The sequence below is a fragment of the Geotrypetes seraphini genome, chromosome 12 (assembly GCF_902459505.1).
Source record: "Geotrypetes seraphini chromosome 12, aGeoSer1.1, whole genome shotgun sequence".
Classification (NCBI taxonomy): domain Eukaryota; kingdom Metazoa; phylum Chordata; class Amphibia; order Gymnophiona; family Dermophiidae; genus Geotrypetes; species Geotrypetes seraphini.
The window spans coordinates 23,210,115-23,234,632 of NC_047095.1; the positions used below are offsets into that span (position 1 = coordinate 23,210,115).

At 42.8% G+C, this 24,518-nt stretch overlaps 1 protein-coding gene across 12 annotated transcripts in view; it reads left to right on the plus strand.

Annotated features, from left to right (window-relative positions):
* Window positions 1–24,518, plus strand: part of EVI5 (ecotropic viral integration site 5) — a 363,365-nt gene that overhangs the window by 236,631 nt on the left and 102,216 nt on the right. For 10 of the 12 annotated variants that reach the window (XR_004536596.1, XM_033916075.1, XM_033916071.1 and 7 more), the window contains one exon: window positions 21,801–21,896. The exons of 1 other annotated variant lie outside the window; for it this stretch is intronic. Coding sequence is in view for 10 of the 11 variants with exons in the window: in XM_033916075.1 (XP_033771966.1) it covers window positions 21,801–21,896 (96 nt within the window). In the remaining variant the exon portion in view is untranslated. Of the gene's footprint in view, window positions 1–10,342; window positions 10,453–21,800; window positions 21,897–24,518 lie in introns of those variants that run through there. One more of the 12 variants, XM_033916079.1, reaches the window with a different exon arrangement.

Genomic DNA, 24,518 nt, shown 5'->3' on the forward strand with positions numbered 1-24,518 from the left:
GTCAAAAAAACCCTATAGGGCTCATAATCGAAATGGAAATACGTCTAAAATCCCACCTAAACCGGCACTTGGATGATCAAAAAGACAAGTTGTCTAAGTGCCGATAATCAAAACGAGTTTTAGACGTATCTAAAAACAGCTTAGGCCTTTTCAGTACTGCTGTACACCCAGAGCTGAAAGGGGTGTTTTAGGAAGAGTGGTGAGGACGTGATGTGGGCTGGCCTAGACTTAGTCGTACTGCAAGTTTAACAAGGCTGCCTAAATGGAATTTGTACATTGTGACTTAGGCAATCTAGAAACAGGTCTAAGTGCCCAGAAGGTATCCAAAATGACCAGATAACCACTGCAGAACCCCCCCCACACACTGCCCCAGTGATCACTGACCCCCCCCCACACACACACACACAATACCATAAAAATCGTAATAAAACGTGCATGCCTGCCTGCAGAACTTCAGCACCAGGCATAGGAAAGCATAATAGAGCAGCACAGAGATGGCTTAAGTAGTCTGGGGGGTGGGCTAGTGAACAATAGAGAGGAGGACCCAGGCTTATAAGCCACTCTAACCACTGCATTCATGGGGAAAAATGTGCACCCCCAACCCTACTGTAGTGCCATATAGGTGCCACTTGCAGCCATAAGGGCTATTGGGGTGGTAGACAGGTAGGTCTAGTAGGTTTGGGGGGCTCACCATAGCCTATAAGGGAGTTATGGTGGGATGTTTATGTGGCACCCTTTTTGTGAAGTTTGCAGCAGTGTCCTGTAAGGTGCCCCACTACTCTGTTGCCACGTCTGGGTGGCCAGTGCATCACTTTGCTGGCCCCCTCCCACGTCCGAAAGGTTTTGTTCTAAGCGTTTTAGACTTGGACAAATTTTTGGACAAAAATGGGGTATAAAGCTTGACGATCAAATGGCTGGATGTACAGGTAGACGATTCTCAGAAAAAAAATATTTTGGACGTATTTTTTGAGAATGGACTTCAGACACTGCCAACTTTAGGCGACTAACCACTTAGATCCAAAACTGACTTAGATGTTTTTTTTTATTATGCCCCTCTATATATATTCCATTTTTGAAATAGATTTGTAAAAAGACACCAAAATATATAATATATATACTGTACGTACATGCATGTTCTGGTATGCTTTTACAAAGCTAATTCAAAAATGGAATTTTGAGGAAGCCTATTTTATATATATATATATATATATACACTTCTCCCTCCATATTCGCAGGTTCAGCACTCACAACTTCGATTATTCACATTTTTTATCTTGCTAGCTCTACCCCCTCCCCCCCAAAAAATGACATCATTCTGGAGTGTTGAGAAAAAGTTTGGCGCTTTTTTCAGCCCTTGCTTCAGCATACAGAGAGAGAATTTCACTTTTTTTCAGCACTTGCTTCAGCGTGCAGAGAGAATTTCACTTTTTTCCCAGCACTTCAGGGTGCAGAGAGAAAATTTCGGGGGTTTTTCAGCATTTGCTTCAGTGTGGTTGGGCAAACTGAGGAACTGAAAGAAATCTCAGTGGATGTACTAAGCCAAATCGACAAGTTTAAAAATGATAAATCGCCAGAGTACTAAAAGAAGTCAAACATGAAATTACTGACCTGCTGTTAGTGATTTGTAACCTATCGCTAAAATTGTCTGCAGTACCTGAAGATTGGAGGGGTGGCCAATGTTACACCAATTTTTAAAAGGGGCTTCAGGAATTTACAGACTGGTAAGCCTTACTTCGGTGCTGGGCAAAATGGTACAAACGATTATAAAAAATAAAATTGTGGAGCACTTAATCAAACTTAAGCCCCACCTCTACTCTTCCTTCTCCTTTCTAATCTTCCCCCTAATTCCTATATAGTCCTCTCTCAGCCTGTACTCAATAACTTGTATTTAAACGTGTATTTAAACTACTTATATTTAAACTACTGCTCTTAATTTGCTGTATAGTCCCTGTATTTAAACTGCTACACAGTCATGTATGTCCAAACATTTAAATCTACTGTATAATCTTGTATGTCCAATTATACTCCATTGTGAATGTTTACTTGTAGACTGTTCTGAGCTACTGGGAGGACGGGATAAAAATCTAAATAAATAAATAAAAAATATGATTTAATGAGACGGAGTCAGCATGGGTTCAGCCGAGGGAGGTCTTGCCTCAGAAATTTGCTTGACTTCTTTGGATAAAGGTGAGCCGATCGATATAGTCTATCTAGATTTTCAGAAAGCTTTTGATAAAGTTCCTTACGAGATGCTCCTGAGAAAATTAAAGTGTCTTGGGATAGGTGGCAAAGTTCAGTTGTGGATTAGGAAATGGTTATCAGATAGAAAACAGAGGGTAGGGTTAAATGGTAAATTATCTCAGTGGAGGAGAGTAAACAGTGGAGTGCCCCAGAGGTCTGTACTGGGACTGGTGCTATTTAACTTATTTATAAATGGTCTGGAAATTGAAACGACGAGTGAAGTGATTAAATTTGCAGATGACACTAAACTATTTAAAGTTGTTAAAACGCATTCAGATTGTGAAAAATTGCAGGCAGACCTTAGGAAATTGGAAGATTGGGCATCCAAATGGCAGATGAAATTTAATGTGGACAAATGCAAAGTGATGCACATTGGGAAGAATAACCTGAATCACAGTTACCGGATGCTAGGGTACACCTTGGGGATTAGCGCCCAAGAAAAGGATCTGGGTATCATTGTAGACAATACGATGAAACCTTCTGCCCAATGTGTGGCACTGGTCAAAAAACCAAATAGGATGCTAGGAATTATTTAAAAAGGGATGGTTAACAAGACTAAGAATTCCATAATGCCCCTGTATCGCTCCATGGTGCAACCACATCTGGAGTTTTGCATTCAATTCTGGTCTCCTTATTTCAAGAAAGATATAGTGGTGCTAGAAAAGGTTCAAAGAACAGCGACCAAGATGGTAAAGGGGATGGAACTCTTCTCGTATGAGGAAAGACTAAAATAGTTAGGGCTTTTCAGCTTGGAAAAGAGATGGCTGAGGGGAGATATAATTGAAGTCTACAAAATCCTGAGTAGAGTATAATGGGTACAAGTAGATCGATTTTTTACTTCATCAGAAATTACAAAGACTAGGGGACACTCAATGAAGTTATAGGGAAATACTTTTAAAACCAATAGGAGGAATATTTTTTTCACTCAGAGAATAGTTAAGCTCTGGAACGCGTTGCCAGAGAATGTGGTAAGAGCGGATAGTGTAGCTGGTTTTAAGAAAGGTTTGGACAAGTTCCTGAAGGAAAAGTCCATAGTTTGTTATTGAGAAAGACACGGGGGAAGCCATTGCTTGCCCTGTATCAGTAGCATGGAATGTTGCTACTCCTTGGGTTTTGGCCAGGTACTAGTGGCCTGGATTGGCCCTCATGAGAACAGGCTACTGGGCTTGATGGACCATTGGTCTGACCCAGTAAGGCTATTCTTATGTTATTAAACTAAAGGAGGTGGGAAAGCTTGTGTGCCTAAATAATCATGCTTTTGTTGCTGGGGAGTGCAGAGAGAAAAGTTTAACAAACCAGAGATACTGTATACCCATATCTGGTACAGAATTGCCTCTTCTTCAGGAACCGATCAGATCTCTATCCATATTTACAGTATGGCTACAAAGTGTAAGACTTCAAGTGCTAGTGAAAGTGCTCCCAAGAGGAAAAAAATGAAGATCTTACCAGAAAAGGTTCAATTATTGGTTTTCTTCATAGTGAGATAGATGACAGGAGCCTATGGGAGACTTTTATAGGTTGTGAGACCTATTCCTGCATTTTGCTGGAGTTGCTGAAGTCACGGGCTTGTACAAACTGGTTTTACTTCAGATGCTGAGATGCTAATGTGTGGTATGTGGATGTGTAGATCTCTTGCTGTGAAGAGTTTCTCCAGGATACCAAACAGTGCTGTAAAGACAATGAGCTATTTAACAGTGCTGAAAAAAAATGCAAGTCAGCAGGACACTCCATCCAGGAACCTAAGAACTGATAAAGTGATACCAGGCTAATGCACTGAGGCAATGATACTAGTGCTGCCTGATTCAGGAAAAAAAAAATTCGATTCGATTCAGCCTATTGAATCGATTTTTCGATTCGATTTTCCTGCCCAATTGGATGTTTTTATAAAACATCCTACTGGGTTTATTTTATAGCCTCTTCACCCACTTTGCCTTCTCCTAACTACACTGGCGCTGTGGTGTAAACAAAATAAACAAACAAAAAGACTTTTCCTCTCTCTGTTAAATCCTAGCTCACATTTGCAGTCTAACAAAAGCTCTGGCAGGATATACTTTTCAAATCTGATATACTGCATTCACAAAACAGAAAATAAAATTATATTTTCTACCTTTTCTTGTCTGGTCAATATTCAAATCTTGTTGGTCCCAGGCTCTGGTTGTCTTCTGATAACTTGCTTGCCAGGGTCTCCTTCTTTTCTTCTTTCTCCGTGCTAACCATCAATATTTTATCTCTATCCTCGCCTTCCATTTCCCTTCCTTCCTCTGGAGGTCTGGCATCTTTCCTTTTTTTCATCTCCATCCACAGATCTACCTTTTTTCAACTAACCTTTCATCCAGCATCTCTCCTTCCTTCCCCACCACCCCAGGGTCCACCATCTCTCCCTTTCTGTTCCCAACTACCCTCCTATCCAGTATCTCTAACCACTCCTCCACACCATCCCTTGTGTCCAATTTTTCTTCCTTTCTGTTCTTTACCTCCCTAAATCCCATTATCCACCATCTCTCTCCCACTCCTCTGTTTTTACACCCATTATTTATTCCCCCCCAAGTCCGGCATATGCACGTATTTTTGAAACCCCCCCTTCCCTCCCTCTGTGTACTTCTACACCAGGACCCCCTCCCCTGAAGGTCTGTCCCCCCTGAAGGCCTGTCTCCCCCCTCCTGGAGGCCTGCACCCCACCCCTGAAGGCCTGCACCCCCCGAAGGACTGTGTGTTCTCCCCTGTCCTCCCACGCTTCCCTTTACCTGATTGCGGCAGAGAGCAGCCTGCAGAAAGGATCGCGGGTAATTTAGTGATCCTTGCCGGTTGCCATAGGCCTCAGGAACTGTCGTCCTTCTGCCGTGGTCCTGCCCCTCCTCTAACGTCAAAGGCAGGATCGCGGCAGAGGGACGACAGCTCCTGATGCCTATGGCAACCTGCAAGGATTGCTAAAGTACTCGCGATCCTTTCTGCAGGCTGCTCTCTGCCGCAATCAGGTAAAGGGACGCGCGGGAGGATAGAGGGGAAGCCGAACACTATAACAGTGACCAGACTGACCCTTCCCCCTTGCCCTCTAAAGCAGGAGCGGCAGCGTTGCCGATCCTGCTTTAAGGGGTGAGGGGGAAGGGTCAGACAGTGAATCGGGAGGCTGATTTTTTTTTGGGGGGGGTTGAATCAATTCAAATCGATTCACCCGAAATGAATCTGTGAATCGATTTGAATCGTGAATCGGGCAGCACTAATTGATACCGATGTACCCGTGTGAAGAATGGAAACTTCAAGAAGAAAAAAGTTCCAAAAGCTATGCCTGTCCAGGGCCTCCCAGGGAAGAATGAAGGCATGGACTGGGAGTGGGTTAGATAGACAGCATATCTGCTCCAATAAGGTGATACATAATCACAGCCAGGGGATGGTCTAAGACAAAGAAACTTTCTGTATAAAACCCCCATGCTTTGGCAGAGTTTCTTTAGAGAAGCTGTGCCATACTTACAGAAATATGCTGGCACTGATTGTATGAGTTTTTTCTTCTCTCCATTGTATATGTCCAAACTGATTTATTTTGATTTGCCAAATGCTGCTATAATACTTATTACTAGAATAAAAAGTTATGTGCTTTGGAATATACAATGTAATCTTGTGAATTGTTTTGTTTTGGTTTTTTTTTTTGGGGGGGGTTCTCTCTCTCTTCATGGTGGATCCCCAGTGAGGTAAAGTAAGCAGCCTTTATTTCAGTAAAGTCAGCCTCCGCTATTGCTCGGCATTATGGCATTAATGATTCTAACGTTAGGTATATAAAGAAGAAGGAAAAACCAATCTGTGAAGCCATTACTGCAACTACACAGGCAGGTGCGATGACATTACATGTTGTGCGAGATACCAATCTCTCTTGTGTGGAAACGGCAACATTTATATGGGTGCAGGATTGCTACAAGAGAATTCCTGTAGACTCTGTGTCGATAAGAGGAAAGACAAAGTCTTTGTATGATAATTTAAGGAAAAGGGAAGGTGGATTGTCGCAATCCACAGACTTTCAGACCAGTAAAGGATGGTTTATTAAATTCAGGCACAGGTATGGCCTATGTAATGTGACAGGAGAATCAGCATCTGCCAACCAAGAGCAGCTAGAGAGTTCCCTGTCACCTTTAAGGAAATTATTGAAGAGAAGGGATATGAAACTGAGCAGGCATTCAGTGCCAATGAAACTGCTCTATTTTGGAAGAGAAAGCCACAGAGGACTTTCATTAGCAAAGAGGAAAAGCAAGCACCAGGCTTCAACGCTGCAAGGAATAGACTAACCATGCTGCTTTATGCAAGTGCTGTAAGCCATATGATAAAGCAAACACTGATTTATAAAGCCGCGAACCCCCGAGCCTTGAAGGGAAAAGATAAGTTCCAGCTGCCTGTTTACTGGATGAACAACAAGAAGGCTTAGACAACAAGAGCACTATTCCTTGAGTGGTTTCATCAGTGGCTGAAGTAAGAAAATACCTTGCCAGTAAATGAATGGAATTCAAGGTTCTGTTGTTATTGGACAATGCCCCCAGACACCCAGAACCACATGAGTTCCACACTCAGGGTGTTGAGGTCGTCTAAATCAGTGGTTCCCAACCCTGTCATGGAGGACCACCAGGCCAGTCGGGTTTTTGGGATAGCCCTAATGGATATGCATGAGAGAGATTTGCATATAATGGAGGTAAAAGGCATGCAAATACATTAAACATGTGAGCAAAGAATTTCAGCTTGTCTGCGGTGTTCTTTGCTCACATGTTTAAAGACAATAAACTGTTTTCAGTCCAATTCTTTATATGTGAGTTTGCAAACCATTGACCCCTGAGGAAGGCGTGTTCGCTGAAACATGGACCGTGTAGGGTCCGGTTGGATTTTAATCACTGTATTTTTTATCATTGTACATTTTTAATTAAATTTTCATCTTTTTATATGTCAGTGTATAATAAATTATCTCCAGAACATCTGTATCCATAGTTTTTGTTTTTGTTTTCATCGGTGGATTGTTTTCACCGTGGATTATTGGGCCTCCCCATTTTTCTTTGTTGTGCTGCTTTGCCTTCTTTTAGCTTTTTATGTGTTAATCTTACTATTTCACATAGATCATAGGCCCAATTCAGATTATTTATGTGGCTCTCTGTTCAGGCTGCTTTGACTGGAAAAGTCCAAATCATCCTGTAGTATTACATGGGTCTCATTTTTATATGGTGTAAAAGCCATTATGGTCACTATCTGCCATCCTTTACCATATTAAGTGGCCAGATGATTTCAAGTGCATTTTTGTGTTTACCTGTAAAAGCTAGTACCTTGCATTGTGACCACAAATATCATGTAACACAACTCCAAAAAGAAAACCCACATCCTGTGTATATAACCCTCGAAGAGGGCAGGGATTGCTGCTTATTTCAGTGTTTCCTTTACTTAGTTTGTAAATCTTTTTTTTTAAATCCAGTTAGAAGTTACCTTTCTTTTAATTTTCAAGTTATTTTCTATCTGGATTTGAGAGAGAAAAAATAGCACAAGCTTTGTTACTTAGAGGCTCTTTTATTAAAGTTTAGTATGCACTAGCATAATTAGCACGCATTAAATGATAAGAAGCCCATAAATATAAAATGAGCTGCTTCTTATTTAGTGCATGCTGATTCCATTAGCATGTGCTAAGCTTTAGTAAGGAGCCTTTAGTTATTAAGGAAAAATGTACAATTGATGATTTACCGTATTTTCACATAGATAACGCGCACCTGTGTAAAACGTGCACACGGGTATAGCGTGCGAAAAACACAAATTTATGTACAGAAATTTTTATATACCGCGCACACCAGTATACCGCGCATGCTGCCTGACTCTCCCATCGCCGCCTGACTCTCCTTTCGCCCGCCCCGACTCTCCTCTGGCCACCCCGACTCTCCTTTCGCCCGCCCCGACTCCTCTTCCCCTTGAAGTCCTGTCCCCACCCTGAAAGCCTGATGCCCCCCCGACGTCTGATTCACCCCCCCCCCGCAGGACCGCTCGCACCCCCACCCCGAAGGACCGCTCACCCCCACCCCCACCCCCACCCCGAAGGACCGCTTGCACGCACTCCCACCCGCACCGCACTCCCACCCTGAAGGACCGCTCGCACCCCCACAGCCTCCTGACCCCCCCTCCCCGCCATCATGTAGAAGCTCCTACCGGTGTCCTGCTGCTTCCTCTTGGCGGTCCCGACTCCCCAACACGATCGGGGCAAGAGGGAGCTCAAGCCCTCTTGCCCCAGCCAACTGCGGCACCCCCGACATGATCGGGGCAAGAGGGAGCTCAAGCACTCTTGCCTCCCCGACTCCCCGACACGATCGGGGCAAAAGGGAGCCCAAGCCCTCTTGCCCCACTGACTCCCCAACTCCCCGACAATATCGGGCCAGGAGGGAGCCCAAGTCCTCCTGGCCCTGGCGACCCCCCCCCCCGCTAGTTGTTCGGGCCAGGAGGGAGCCCAAGTCCTCCTGGCCCTGGTGACCCCCCCCACGCTAGTTGTTCGGGCCAGGAGGGAGCCCAAACCCTCCTGGCCACGGTGACCCCCTACCCCCACCCCGCACTACATTACGGGCAGGAGGGATCCCAGGGCCCCTGCCATCGACGCAAACCCCCCTCCCCCCAACGACCGCCCCCCAAGAACCTCCGACCGCCCCCCCCACCTGACCCGCGACCCCACTGGCCGACCCCCACAACACCCCCTCCCCTCTTCTCCGTACCTTTGTGTAGTTGGCCGGACAGACGGGAGCCAAACCCGCCTGTCCGGCAGGCAGCCAACGACGGAATGAGGCCGGATTGGCCCATCCGTCCCAAAGCTCCGCCTACTGGTGGGGCCTAAGGCGCCTGGGCCAATCAGAATAGGCCCGGGAGCCTTAGGTCCCTCCTGGGGGCGGGGCCTTGGGCACATGGTCGGGTTGGGCCCATGTGCCTCAGGCCCCGCCCCCAGGTGGGACCTAAGGCTCCCGGGCCTATTCTGATTGGCCCAGGCGCCTTAGGCCCCACCAGTAGGCGGAGCTTTGGGACGGATGGGCCAATCCGGCCTCATTCCGTCGTTGGCTGCCTGCCTGACAGGCGAGTTTGACTCCCGTCTGTCCGGCCAACTACACAAAGGTACGGGGAAGGGGGGTGGGGGTGTCGTGGGGGTTGGCCAGGGGGGTCGCGGGTCGGCTGGGGGGGCAGTCGGAGGTTCTTGGGGGGAGGGGGCGGTCTTTGGGGGGAGGGGGGTTTGCGTCGAGGGCAGGAGGGCCTGGGATCCCTCCTGCCCGTAATGTAGAGCGGGGTGGGGGTGGGGGTGCAGGTGCGTGCGAGCGGTCCTTCGGGGTGGGGGTGCGAACGGTCCTGCGGGGGGTGAATCGGACGTCGGGGGGGAACTATGTAAAAAAAATTTTGTACAACGCGCTCACACGTATAACGCGCAAGGGTGTGCGCGGTATGTAAAAACCATGTATAACGCACGCGTTATATGCGAGAAAATACGGTAAAGGGTAAAGGGATAGAACTTGTATACTGTTTTTTTCTGTGTGATTTTCACAATCAAAGCAGTTTACAAATTTTACACAAGTACTTTTTTGTACCTGGTGTTATCCTAGGACAAGCAGGCAGCATATTCTCACTTTAAGAACTTGGAAAGTTCTTGACGCCCGCACCGCGCATGCGCGTGTGCCTTCCCGCCCGACTTAGGCATGCGGTCCCTCAGTTTTTTAGTTTCTACGGAGTTAAGAAGTCACGTTTCAATGGTTATTGAAAAATTTTTTCATTCACTGCCTTCCCGCTCTCGCGGTTTACTAACTTTTTGTCAGTATATTCTTTTATTTTTTTCCTAAGTATCATACCACAAAAAAAAATCAATTGAACTTTGTTTTATTCTTTTCCATTGTCGGTTTGGCCTTGTGGGGCCTTATGAATCGCTATTTTCTTTTCTCTCCTCTGCATGGCTCTTGTCCCGGGCTGGATTTTCCTGCCCACTCTCCCTCCACGCTGTTGTTTTGTGGTGGAACTTGTCTTCACCATCATCCTTCTGTTATCCTAGCAATCTCAGGACCTCGGCCTTGCTGGTTTTTTCTTCCCTTGCTTTTTTCTTCTTCAGCGCATTTTCATGTGTCTTCTTCAGAAGCAGGTTCCCGTTGACGTCGCCAAGAATCCGGCACCAGTCGACACCAGTGATCCAGTACCAGGAATCCAGTACCAGCAATCGGGCCCCAGATGACACCAGTACCCGGCGTACTTCCGGCACCACTTCTCCGGTCCACTCCGCCCATGATGCTTCTCTTTAGTAAGTTGGTTTTCTCCTTTAGACTTCTTTCTAGCAGTGAGTCTAACCCTGCCGACTTTGGTCATTGTAGCAGTGAGTCAAGTCCTGCCGACCTTTTTTCAGCCCTATATCTGGCTCCGCTTTGATGTTGATGACTGTCTTGATATGGGTCTGTTCATCTTGGAAGAGTGAAGCGACACCGATGGTATCGATCATGAGACAAAGGTACCAATGTTTTTTTCTTCTATTCTAGAGCCACACCTATGGTACCTGTCATCGACCAAGGGTACCGTTGTTCTTTTCTTCCTGCTCTGGAACAACACCAATGATACCGGTCGGGGACCATGGGTACCGGTGTTTTTTCTTTCTCCTTCAGGAGCGGCACCGATGGTACCGGTCATTGGCCCTGGGTGCTGGTGCTTTTTTCTTTCTACTCTGGACCGACACCATGGGTACCGGTCATGGACCAATTGTACTGGTTTCCTTTTCTCTCTGCTTGGCAATGACACCTTCGGTTCTGGACATTGGCCAACGATACCAGTGGCCTTTTCTCTCTGCTTGTCACTGACAACGTCAGTGCCGATCTTGGACCAACGGTACCAGTGTCTTTTTCACTTTCTTTGGCACTCACATCATGGGTACCAGTCATGGACAAACGGTACCGGTGTCATTTTCTCTCTGCTTGGGAATGACACCATTGGTACCGGTCATGGACCATCGGTACCGGTGTCCTTTCCCATCTGCTCCGGTGGTGCTGTGTGCCTTGATATCGGCTTTGTTAATCTCAGGAGTTTTGACCCTTGGTACCGACGTTATATCCATTGATACCAATTCTCCCTTTTTAACAGTGTTTCTTTCATGTCCACGATTTCGGTCGACATCTGCATGTTTTCACTGTTCCTGAGTGTGATGTAGACGTTTTCTCATTGGTGTCGACCTCCCTACTCGATGTCATGTTATTGTCGTCAGTTCTGATCGATGTCGCCGTCCATATCGACCTCCAGGTCGATATCGGATTTTCTTCTCGACATCGCCATGTTCAACTGTGATCCAGTTGTTTGAGTTCTGTCGACACCGTCTCTTCTAGTGCTGTCCGGTTCAGTTTTTTAATTCAGGGGACATTTTCATTTGATTCTTCTCTGATTTTGTTGACTCCTTCCTGTGTCACCAGTTGTCGTTGCAGTTACCGGTGTCGGTGTTCTTCTGGTATGGGACAGCTTTGCAGTCTTCAAGCTGTGTTTGGCCCTCGCCATCGACTCCTTGATGGTCTTGGTTTTGACTGGTTGAGAGGCTTGGGGTGTCTTTTGGAACTACACCCCCATCTCTCTCTGAAGTAGTGGGTGTTTGTATATCACATGTGCTTTTTTTCCTTGAGTGTGGTTCACATAGCCTTCATACTTGCATGATATATCGTTTTTTATAGATCCATTAGTGTACTTTCTGTAAAGGCATTCCTTTGGGAGTTGACTTTGTACAGTCAATTCTTTCCCTTCCGAATTTCTTTTCCTTCTTTCTACTTCTCTCCTCAAGGGTGGTTTGGTTCCCTTCCATGATCTTTCTGGGGACTTTTGTGACACGCCCTATGGAGTAGTTCACATGTCTCCTTTTTTCCCTCCTGGTGGAATTCCTCCTCATGTTTTGTATGTCGGCCTCTGTTTTTCTAGGCACAGTGGACAGTGCTGGGGACTGGTTGGCCAACTGAGCTTCCTAGATTCTTCTGCTTGCCTGCCTAGTTTTACTTGACATACTTTTGTGTTCACATTCCATGTAGCTGCTTGTCAGTTTCCAGATCTGCTCTGTCTGTTTTTATCATTACTCTGGACAGGTTCTTGAATATGTCTGTTTGGGGAGGTGTTTCTGGGGCTATGCTGGAACATGTTTCCTCTCCATTATGACCCTGGTGAGTTTCTCTGGCTGCATCTGTGTGACAGTTTTTATTTTCACAGCGGCTGTCTTATCAGTCTTCATGTACTCCTACGAGCCTGGGCTCTGAGTTCTATTCCTGTGGAGGATTTCTTCATTTACTCTTTTCACCCTACTCTCAGACTCTGTTTTCTGTTAAGAGTTTCCGGGGCATCTTAGACAGTACTTCATGTTTTTTTTTTCTACTGCTTATTCTCCTTGAAGAGTTCACTTCGATTACTCGAGTTAGGAAAACTCTTCCCTTCTTTCTCTTCATTGTCAAGGACACTGGATGACTGTGTTTTGTTTTCTGGTTCTCAGACCTCATGGCTCTCCTTCCCTATTTTCCGTACACCCTCTATAGGCTCCAATTTATATAGCTTTCAAGCTGTGTTTTTTCATCCGTTCTACTTACCGGTATTGTTTTTTGTCCCCCCTCCCCCCTTCCCCCTCCACCCCCGATTATTCTGGGGATATCTGATTATGCTGGCCACATCTATTCGATTACAGGGCCTTCTTGTTTTTCCATTTTTTGAACATTGGGTTTTATACCCGGTTGTTTTTTCCCTGAGAGATGGTTCAGATGTTTTTTTTCACTCATCTTATTTTCTTTACCTTTTCATTTTCCGTACCCGTGGTCATATCTGTGTTTCTTTTGGGTATTTCTTGCCCCCACTCTTCTGAGAGTGTTTCTTTTTTCAGATTTTTTTCGATTTTACACATGTTGTTTCTTCTGAACACCAAGCAATCTCCTGGTTCTGTTATGGCACGAGTCAGTGAGCATGGGCATTGGACGCCTGCGCACTCATAAAGATGCAGTTGCCAATTAAGCTGCTAGCTTTCACTCAAGGTGTGTAAAATAACAAAAAACATGGAAAATGACGCTAACGCAAGGTTTTACCAAAATATAATAATTATGTATTTGTTGTTTTTATTTTTCAGTCATGAAACTCAAAAGAATAAAGCATAGTTGCGTTAACAGTTGCGTTAGTGGGAGGTCGTTATAGTTGCCAAAATGCTGGCCTTCTGATAACGAGCTCAGCTCAATACTTCGAAGCACCCAATTATATACCTTTGGCTCAGTGTGACATCATTGGCTGTCAGCCAATCAAAATTAACAGAGGTGGTGTTTAAAGTTAGACAAAGAAAATTCCTCTACGTTTAAAAGTTTCAGAAATCATATTTGTTTTGTTTACATTCATTTCTGAATATACATTAACATTTTATAACATATCCAATATTCTTTTTGTCATTCTTAAAACTTATTTCAGATAATCTATCTAGTATCAGGCAAGGTGCTGAAATGTTCTAAGCCTGCTTTGAACAACTAAGTTTCATGTTACACCTACAAACAGTGCTGAAAATTGGTCAGCCTTAGAGGAAAGGAGGGGCTGTCTCTCCCTCTCCCTGAACTGACTGCTACAGATCTCTGATTCTAACTTAACCATTTCCAGATGTTGTGTTCAGGATTTTTTCCTTAGTATTCTTCCATTTCATTTTTAATACAAAATTCCTTCATCCATCCATACTTGGGCCCAACATTCATACATTCATAGCTTGGTCATTCATATTTCATACATATTTGGGATACGTAATCTCATATACTTTTTCTAGCCAGCCTAAGGCACATCTGGTATCAATTAGGACCACAATGCTAGGAGCGGGAAACCTGAACAAAGACAGAGACAGAAAGTCACTGACACACAATGGAGTTCAAGACACAGAAAAACATAGAAAGACAGAGAACAAAACGGAGTCCATGTATATCCTGATTTCCTCCATGATCTAGCCTAATAACAAAGTACGTAAAGAGAATATTATTATGCTTTCCCTTAATATTAATCTGTAGTGTGTTTTTCTGGCCTTGGCTACATCCATATTCAGATTTTTATTTACCAGTTTTTCGTACGCTTCTATTGGGCGTGGCCTTAACTAACACATATGCTTGTATCTAACTAGAGTTACCCAGAATCATACGAAAAACAGGCCCTTTTGTAGAAACATTCCACAAAAATACTGCACTATCATGTTCTGACGTCCATTCCATTACCGTTCCATAGACATCACCCCCTACTGGCCACGAGCCACTACTGCTCAGTCGGACTACATTCTTGTACTCCTCAGTGGTCCTCTCTTTTACAGTGGTACCAGGCAAGGGTTTATCTCTCAAAGCATGTATATCTTTGCTCTCTAGTCTCTAGTCTGTTACCTCCTTGCATGGTCTTCATTCTTCCTGCATCTTTTTTCTGCCTCGGGGGTTCCTCTAGGCCAGGGGTGTCCAATGTCGGTCCTCGAGGGCCGCAATCCAGTCGGGTTTTCAGGATTTCCCCAATGAATATGCATGAGATCTATTAGCATACAATGAAAGCAGTGCATGCAAATAGACCTCATGTATATTCATTGGGGAAATCCTGAAAATCCGACTGGACTGCAGCTCTCGAGGACCGACATTGGACACCCCTGCTCTAGGCATTCTTCAGCCTCAGGGTCTTTCGACTGCCAGGCATCGGATTTTTCCTCATTCTTCTAATGATATTTTAGGACTTCATGATTTTCTTCATCTACTCTGTCCTCAAGTCCTCCTTCCTTGCAGAGTCCATTCAGGAGTTTTACACTACATATCATTGAGCAAGGAGTCTAGGGCTCTCTCTTGTTATCTCAGGAGGTCTTGTTTTTGTGACCTTGAAGACAATTGGCCATCTGCTCTTGCTGATTTTCTTGGGGAGCTGAATTTCCTAGTAGCCAACTTCAGCAGGATTCTTTCGTTCTTTTACTCCAGGATTTTTCTTCGTCGAAGACAGTTATTTTTCTCCTGGATTGGGCGAACATCTTTTTATATGCATTCCCTTCGCTTCTTCTCCTGTTGAGCTTTTTCATCAAGCTCACAAGAGCTGTTATCAACATGCTGCATGGTGACCCCGTCAACATGGGGTTCTCCCTTCTTCGTCCACTCAATTTTTAGGGAACCCTTTCTTCTTCTCATTTTCCTGCTTGGTTTATTCCGACTCAGGAATTTTGGATTTCTTCCAATCTTCATTGGTTTTTTGGGGGGCTGCGTCCATTTCATTTACATCTTTCTTAGCCCGTTTGTTGGCTTCTCCCAGGACACCAGCCACTCGCCCTTGTTGATATCAAGAGTAGTTTCGTTTTCTTTCCTGGTGTCTTTTTCTCTGCATGTTTCCACCTTCTTCCCGGTGGTATTTTTTCTTTGTTTGCTACTAGTCTCGAGTCTATAGCTCTCAGACTTCTTTTTAATGCTATTGCATTTTTTTCCCTTGATATGTCGAGGAGCAACATCTTTCTGTTTTCTCCTCTGGTTCCCAGGATCATGCCAGAGGTTTTTTCAGGTGTGTAACCACAACTCATTCCTTCTTCTGTCTTCTGGACTTTTCCTGGGGTTCTTTCCTGCTTGTTGACGCTACCATTTCTAGCAATGGCGTCAGCTCCTCTTGAGTTTATTTCCTGAATAATGGTTTTTCCTTCTGCCTCTCACCTCTTCAAGGGGGATCAGTGAGTTTCATGCCGGGCTAGCAGCTTCATCCTTATCAGTCATCTAGCCAAGGTGATTCTGTGTTCATGTCCACAGTATCTTCTACTTTTTTCATTTTGCCCAGTCAGTTCTTTTGTCTGTGTTGTTTCTTGCACCTCGTTTTTCCTACGAGGAGCCTGGCTTTATTTGTTTTGTCCTATCAGTGTTTTTTTTTGTCCTTCTTGTTACTCAGGTTGGAGCTGCAGTGATTTTATTCCAATTTTTTCTTTTGATTCAACTCAGTTTGGATATTTTATACCTGAGAATTATTTTCTCTTGGCTGATTGCCTCCCTCTCATTCTCCTTTACTCTGACTGGCCTGGAACGGGGATTTCGTGTCCCAATCCTTAAGTTCGAGTTCTGGCACTTTTGTTGTTTTCCTTATAGTTACATTACTGAGGAACTCTGTACAGCTTCCACCTACCTGGTCCTCCATTCATTCCTTCACTTCTCACTATTGTCTGTTTTTTTTCACCAGACGGATGGACACTTCGACCATTATGTTTTACAATTGTATTTTCTTTGGCCAACTCTCCAACCATCCCATCTTTGTTAGCTTGGAGGTCACCCATCAGTGAGAATATGCTGCCTGCTTGTTCTGGGATAAAGCACAATTACTTACCGTAACAGGTGTTATCCAGGGACAGCAGACAGATATTCTCAAAACCCACCCACCTCCCCGGGTTAGCTTCTTAGCTGTCTTATCTTAACTGAGGGACCGCGCGTCTACGTTGGGCGGGAAGGCACTCGTGAATGCGCGGTGCGGGCGTCAAGAACTTTCCAAGTTCTTAAAGTGGTCCGTACTGAGGCTCCTTCGGTGATGTCACCCATCAGTGAGAATATCTGCCTGCTGTCCCTGGATAACACCTGTTAGGGTATGTAACTGTGCTCAATGACGTGTTAAGTGACTTGCCCTGAGTCACAAGGAGCTTCAGTGGGAATTGAACTCATATCCTCAGGGTGCTGAGGCAGCTTCTCTAACCACTAGGCCACACCTCCATCTTTAATTTGAGAAAATTATTCCCTCCCCCATATCCATTTAAATCTACAGTCGACTCCGCTTAAGTGCATGCCCTTCGGACCGGATCACCACGTGCACTTCATGGGGGAAAGGGGAGAAGCAGAAGATTCAGTTTTTAATATAGTGTGAAACACAAAGTGTGGCATAGTATTGAATTCTTCATTTAACCTCTTAGTTGTATTTTCAAGCAGCTTTGAATCAGTTGTTTGAACACTGAAAAGGTACGAAGACTAGGGGGAAACACCATGAAGATATACAGGAATATATTTTAAACAAATGCTATGGGAGAAGAAATATTTTTTCACTCAGCACCAATAGCGTAGCCAGGCAGATGATTTAGGGTGGGCTCGAGAGCAAAGTGGGTAGGCCAAAAGTTTCATCTCCACACCCCCTCCCCCAACTAAAGCAAAATAATTTCTGCTCCATGAGCGCAAGGAAAATTACATACATGTGTGAGGATCCCTAAGCTCCTTCAGCTGAAAACCTCCCTGCCAAAGAGTTTACATGTTGGACGGCTGCCGACATTGTCCTGCAGCCACCAGCTTCCATGCACGTATGCTAAGTTTCACACGAGTGAGAAAATTGAGCATGCATGAGGGAGGGTTTAGCCTGTGGCTCCAGGACAGTGCCGGCAGCTGCCCAATATGTTCATTCTTTTGGTGGAGTGTGCGCTTAATAGGAGTACCACTTGTTAGTCATGAAAAAATCACAGTATGTGGTAGTCAAATGCAATAAAACTTTTATTCAACCAAAAACACACCAAATACAAAGTAGTACAGTTGTAGAAACAGTACTGTTCGGTCTAATGCAATAAACCTTTTTTTAAACCAACATTCTACTGAAATAATCAATCATTGTTTTCTGCACACAGATTGCACGATTCAGGCTATGTATCTTGACTACTGATGCTGTAAAACTATCCATAGTCGTTTCAGCCATTTATCTCCAGATAATGCAGCGTGTGTAGGGACTTCAACACGTCCGAGAAGGAAACAATCTCTGCAGATGGTTCATTAGTCGTGATGACAGCAGCAGTATCTCCGTCATCATCAGACTCTTGGTTGTCTACAGTGTTCTTTATGACTGTACAGATATCGGAATTAGAGCTGTCAGATGATGTGGGTAGATCGTTGTCAAAGGCTACACACAGCTCAAACTCTTGTGAGACGAATCCAACTGGGAGTTCAATGGACAAAGTTGTCTCATCAGATGCGTGAATGAAACTTGCCCGTCGATTGCAATTTGAAATCGTTGATGATGGGACTCGACTCCATTCGTCCCATACTATATGAAGAGAGATGAGCACCGTCATTTTTCTCACCAGCTCAGCGGCTGGATTCCGTGCTTGCATCAATCACTGCCATCACATATTGTATGATGAGTGACCTGTAATGACATTTGAAGTTTGTGATTATCCCTTGGTCCATCGGCTGGATCAAAGAGGTCGAGTTTGGCAACAGAAACACAAATTTGATGTTGGTTAGTCTTATGTCATTGCTTTGTGCTGCACAGTTATCACACAGCATTACAATGTGCCTCCTATGCCTTCTCATCAGATTATCAAGCTTCTGTAACCATTCAATCCACAATATCACTGACATCCATGCGTTTTTGTTGCTTTCATATTCAACAGGCAGTGTTTAATGTTTTTGAAGCACTGAGTATTTTGATTCTTCCCAATCACCAGTGGCTCGAGCTTTCATTACCATCCACATTGCAACTGAGCAGCAAGGTCAATCGTTCCTTTGGCACCTTGAAGCCAACATCTTCGCTGCGTTTGAAAGCCAGTGTTCCGTCAGGGATGGCATGCCAGCAGAGGCCCATCTGATCGGTGTTGAACATGTCACATAGTTCCTATCCACCAATGACTGAAGGCAACATTTCCATAACCTATCTTTCTGCACCAAACTCATCCGCGTCTTGTTTATCACCATGCTGCTTCTTAAATTTTATGCCGTTACGAACTTTCCACCTCTCTAACCATCCGTTTGTCGCTTTGAAGTCTTCTACACCCAGTTCTTCAGATAACTTTGCTGCTTTCTCTATCAGCAGAGGTCCACTGATTAGCAGTTGTCGACTTCTAGCTTCAGCAAACCATCACAGTGACGTCTGTTCAACGTCTCCAGCCTTCCCAATTCTTTTCTGTTTTCTGGTAGAATTGCTGTTGTTTTGCCAGTCTTTCAATATTGCTTGCTTTTTTTTGTAAGTCTGAGAAATCTGGCTAGGATGAACACTGTAATGTTTTCTAATAGAGACCTGACTCTCCGTTTGGTCAAGTTTCTTTAATATATCGACACATTCAGCCAAAGACAATAATTTTTGTCCAGCATGGTGGACACGTTCAGCCAAAGACAATGATTTTTGTCTACGTGACGCCATGGTACAATTCCGAAAGTTTGAACACCTGGCCAGGCCTAGTCTGCAGTTCCAAAACACGTGGCTCATCCACGTCAGAACATGTGATTGCATTTCTGCCAGAAATTGATTTTATTTTCATTTTTATTTAAAGTATTACAGTATTTCTTAGATTTTTTTTCTGTTTGCTTGAGAGTCCCGGTTAATTGAATTCCGTTTAACAGAGAGTCTAATGCAAATTTTAGAGATATCTTTAAATGAATGCCAAAATGAGTAAAGTTAAATGTGGGAATGCAATGAGCATAAACTTTTAATTTGAGTTAACATCTGAAAATGGGTTTTGTGCATGCCATGGTGCATAAGCCAGGATATGTTGAATATATTCTCAGTATTTCAGATGTTCTGATAGTGGACTCCTGATACAGTACTTGCCTTTTGCCAAAAAGAGCATTATAGTTTCATACCTGTAGCTTCATGTATTTTAGGGAAGTTGGTTAACAGATTTTTGTTACCAATTAAACCTGAAGAAAATTTCATACAATTCATGAATTCCTGGATAACGTACAGCATTATATGACATGTATCTATATGAGCCCTTTTGTCTCTGCACCAAGGGCTGTGCAAGCAGTGTAGCTGCATAGGGCACAAATATGGAGGAATGTGAAAATTCCTCCTAGCCTAATACAGTATCTCCTTTCATTAGCACTGTTGAAGTAGGCAGGTGAGGAAGGGGGCAGTGGTTAAGTTGTCCGTAATGTAGCTATACTGTAGCTCAATTCAGTCCTGAGCCTTGTAAATAGTAAGGTAACTGGATATTAAAACATGGTTGAAAATATGCTTTCTCTTCCTAATCATTCTGTATGTGCTTTGAGGGAGAAATGAGAAAAAATAACTGTATATGTTGATACCTTAAATGATAGTGTATGTGACTGCTTTCTGTCTTTCTAGTTTCCTTTGTGACCAAGAGGAAGACACCACAAAAACACTCTGACCCTGATGCATAAAAAGCTTCCTTGCAAGTTAGGCTGGTTTTAAGCAATCTTACTTGCAAAGAAACTCTTCTGCTGATGCACAAAAGGGTTCTCCATGGCTGCTACTGATCATCGGACAACTGTATAGCAACAGCATTAGAAAATGTTCACATAGACATCCATGCAGAACAGAAGGTCAGCATAGTGATTAGTACAGTGGATTGAAAAGCAAGAGACCCAAGTTCAAATCCCACTATCTCTTTGTTTTTGCAATTGTGAACCCTCCAGAAACAGAAAAATACCTACTGTACTTGAACGTATACCACTTCAATAGCCTTTAGGCTTGCAACTGTCTTATATATTTAGGTACTGAAGGTAGATTTCTGTTTCTGGAGGGCTCTCAATTACAGTGGGATTTGAACCTGGGCCCCTTGTTTTACAATCCAGTGCACTAACTGCTAGGCTACTCCTCAGAATTGCATTTCTCTGCTAAGAATGCTTGTAATACCTGAAGCTATAATAGAGCCTGGTATCCTCTTCCAGCTTCACTTTCAAAGGAGAGGGAGAGGGAGGAGAGACAGCAACCACTGGAGGAGTAAGGATGTATCATGCCTTAATCCCTCCAGTAGACAGTTGTTCAATCAGAGCACCTATCTGTAACCTGGATGTTTTTATTTAGACTTAGATGTTTCTTCCCCTTTGGCAATCACTATTGGATGGCCATATTCAGGCCATACCTAGTGCTGCCCAGAACACGCCCTTTGCTAGTTGCACGTCCTTATTCTGCATTTGCAAAATTGGGATTTGGATGTTTCAAGCACATGGATATCCATTTCAGCTTTTTGAGATGTTCATATGCTTTGAAAATGACTGCCATATTTATCTAAATTGTACAATGGATATTAGGACTTTGATTGAAAATCCCAATAAATCATATCTGATGACAAATTTGAGGTTCTAATTATAGCGTAACCCCCCCCCCCAAAAAAAGGTCATCTAAGAGCATGTCAATGACATCACCCTGCAGCTCTTGTTGATTTTGAATGGCTATAGAACCCACCTACACCAGAATACACTTCAGAACAGGCTGAAGCTACTGGTCAAGGCATATAATCATGTATTAAAATGAGTCACAGTATGATCAATTAATGTCCTTATTTAGTAGCTTAAACCCCACAAGCATCAGATTTCCTTCAGCCATTTTTAGGGGTTTAAGCTATTAAACAAGGACATTAACTGATCATACTGTAACTCATTTTAATACATAATTATATGCCTTGATCAGTGGTCTTCATTGTAGGTAGATATGTTCATTAATAGCAACTGGAATGATTAGTTAATATTTACATAAGCAAGCAAAGAGGAGATGATACAGACCATGCAAAACACAAATGTCATCTCAATATTTGAAGAAAATATAAATATGATTGAAAGTGTTATATGCATTTTATAATTTTCAATATGGATTTTTTAATAATTCAGCTTTTGAAATACAAAGTATGCTCAAAATCTTGTTTTTATCTACTTTGATATACTTAGAAAGAAGAGGGTAAATTTCAAGGGCAGCTAAATAAGTCTGACTCCAGCCAATATATCAGAGAGCTGAAAGATCAGATAGTAGAGCTACATCATGAGGTAAGTGATAAAATTCTACAATCTTTGTGCATGCATATCTTTCCTGTCAGTCTCTGGTGGCAACAACTAAAGTTCTTACTGAAAATGACTACCCATTGATTTGAAATGCATATAATGAAAAGCTACATCCCTTGCAACATTTCTCATATTTAAACATTTATGTTTTAATATAATAGCTTGTCAGTGCATAGATTGCCTCTAATCTTAGTTGAATTCTTGGGCTCCATAGAACCAGTATGCATTTGCTGAAGAAGTCAGGTAAAAATACAATGCACATGCTTAATTATTCCTTTCTTGCAATCAAAAAGTGGAGAAAACATTTTAAGTTTCCCATATATGTAAGGTTCTTCATGTTCTTTCAGTAGCTCTAGCCTGCAGTGCATGTGCAGATTTGTGGTATTTACCGTTGTGGGGAAAGTACTTTTTTATGATGTATGACTGAGATTGCAAAAAATGGATAGTTGCCTAATGTCAGTTAAACTGATTTCTTTGTAGTTGAAGTTTTTCTAAAAGGGGCACTGAAGCTGTGAGATTCTCTCTTTAGTGTTTTCCCAGCAGATAGATATAGTGAACTGTGTGTGTGATGGTCACAGTTTTTTGTTGTTTTTTTTTTAGGAAATCAAGCTCATAAGAGCTTTGCCAGTCTATTTAAATCAACAGCGTTCCCTTCACACAACATAATTAGTCTTACTGAAAAGAGGATGACAACTGTCACTATAGCATGGGTTTAAAAAAACCTCAAGACATCTTTTTTCCAAATTTTTAAAAAGAAAGATTGTTGTAGTCAGCTTTTTCTTTTCATTATTGACGCTGCTTTCAAAATAATTTGAAGACATTGAAAGGAGAAAGATAGGTGAGATCAAAAACGCAACCAGCATTTTCTTGGCACAGTTAATTTTACCACACTTGCAGTTTTATCTGAAATGAGTGAGTGGTCAAATCTTGTTTCAGTGAATAGAAGGTGACCCAACTACTACATGATGCAAAGTTATGAGGAGTGTGTGGCGCAGTGGTTAAAGTTACAGCCTCAGCACCCTGGGGTTGTGGGTTCAAACCCCGTGCTGCTCCTTGTGATCCTGGGCAAGTCACTTAATCCTCCATAGCCCCAGGTATGTTAGATAGATTGTGAGCCCACCGGGACAGATAGGGGAAATGCTTGAGTACCTGATTGTAAAACCGCTTAGATAACCTTGATAGGCGGTATATAAAATCCTAATAAAACTTGAAACTTAAGCATCCAGTATCCTGCAAATAGTCCTCACTTCTGTATTCCTTATTTCAAACCAAATTCTTAGGAAGTATTCAAAATTCTTAGCTTTCTCCAGCACAGTAGCTTCAATAAGATCAAGCACTTTCAAATGCTTTCAGGAAAATCAATAGTATTCATTTTTTATCATTCAAAGATAGGAAGGAGTAAACCTCAGCGGCTACATCTGCACCAAATTGAGTTTTGTATGGTACAGACTTCTATGTAGCTAGCCTCCTCATCGGTCAAGCTCCGACCATCTCCAATTTTTAATTATATTTTTCTTTTAAATATATTTTCCATTATAATTTCATTTCATTTCACTTGTAGTTAGTTTAATAACTTATCTTAAATACATAGCTGAACGGGGCTCTGACATAGATCCACATTTCACTAGGGCTGTTTCAAGGAGTGACCCCGTGTTAATAGACCAGCTGCCAGCCTTCAATAGTTCTCAACATAACATCTTTCTGTTGTTTTTTTGCATAATTACTACTAATTTGCGATATGTTTTTACTGATCAAAATAAGAAAACAATGAATATGACAGACACAAAAGAGACACCCTTTCAGTTAGTACTTCAATACCTACTCTAGCAGAAATAACAGCATCCAAGTATTTCTAGTAACTAGTTAACAGATTTTTTTTTTTATTTTTGTTTGTGCAGAACTCTACTAGCTGAGAAATATTCTTAGGTCTCCTTGCATGTACGACATGGATGAGATGTCTCAACTGATTTTCAGTACTATTTAAGTCTGAATATATTGAAGGCCATATCAAAAATCTTCATCTTTATTTTCTGAAAGTACCTCATAGATGATTTTCTGATATGATTTGGATTGTTGTCTTGCTGAATTATCCATTCTCTACAGCTACAGTTTCTTCACTAACTATGGGGCATTAACTTCTGGCATTTGTTCATATTGAATACACATTTCCTTCCCCTTCATAGTATTTCCTTTGCCACTAGTTACCACATAACCTCAAATTATAATAGATTGGAAAGGTGTCCTTTTCTTCAAATGCTTCACTCTTTTTTTTTTTTTTTCTTCTCCTTTTATGTCTTTAGGTGCTTTGGCTAAACAGTTCCATTTTTGTTTAATTAGTCCAAAGCATTTTGTTCTGAAAAAGTTGCAGTTTGATCACTGTTTTGTTTTTTTTTGTGTTTTTTGTTGTTTGTTTGTTTGTTTGTTTTTACATACTTTAGACGGTGGCTTTATAAAAAGGTTTCGTGGTTTAAACAATGAGGTACATGGACCTGTAGACAAATGCTCCAATGTTCACTAGCTTTTTTAGTGATTGTGGGCTCCTTTCTGCACATCTGACTAGGTTTGGGGAATTCTATCAGAGTTTTCTTGGTGGTAGGGTTACCAGAT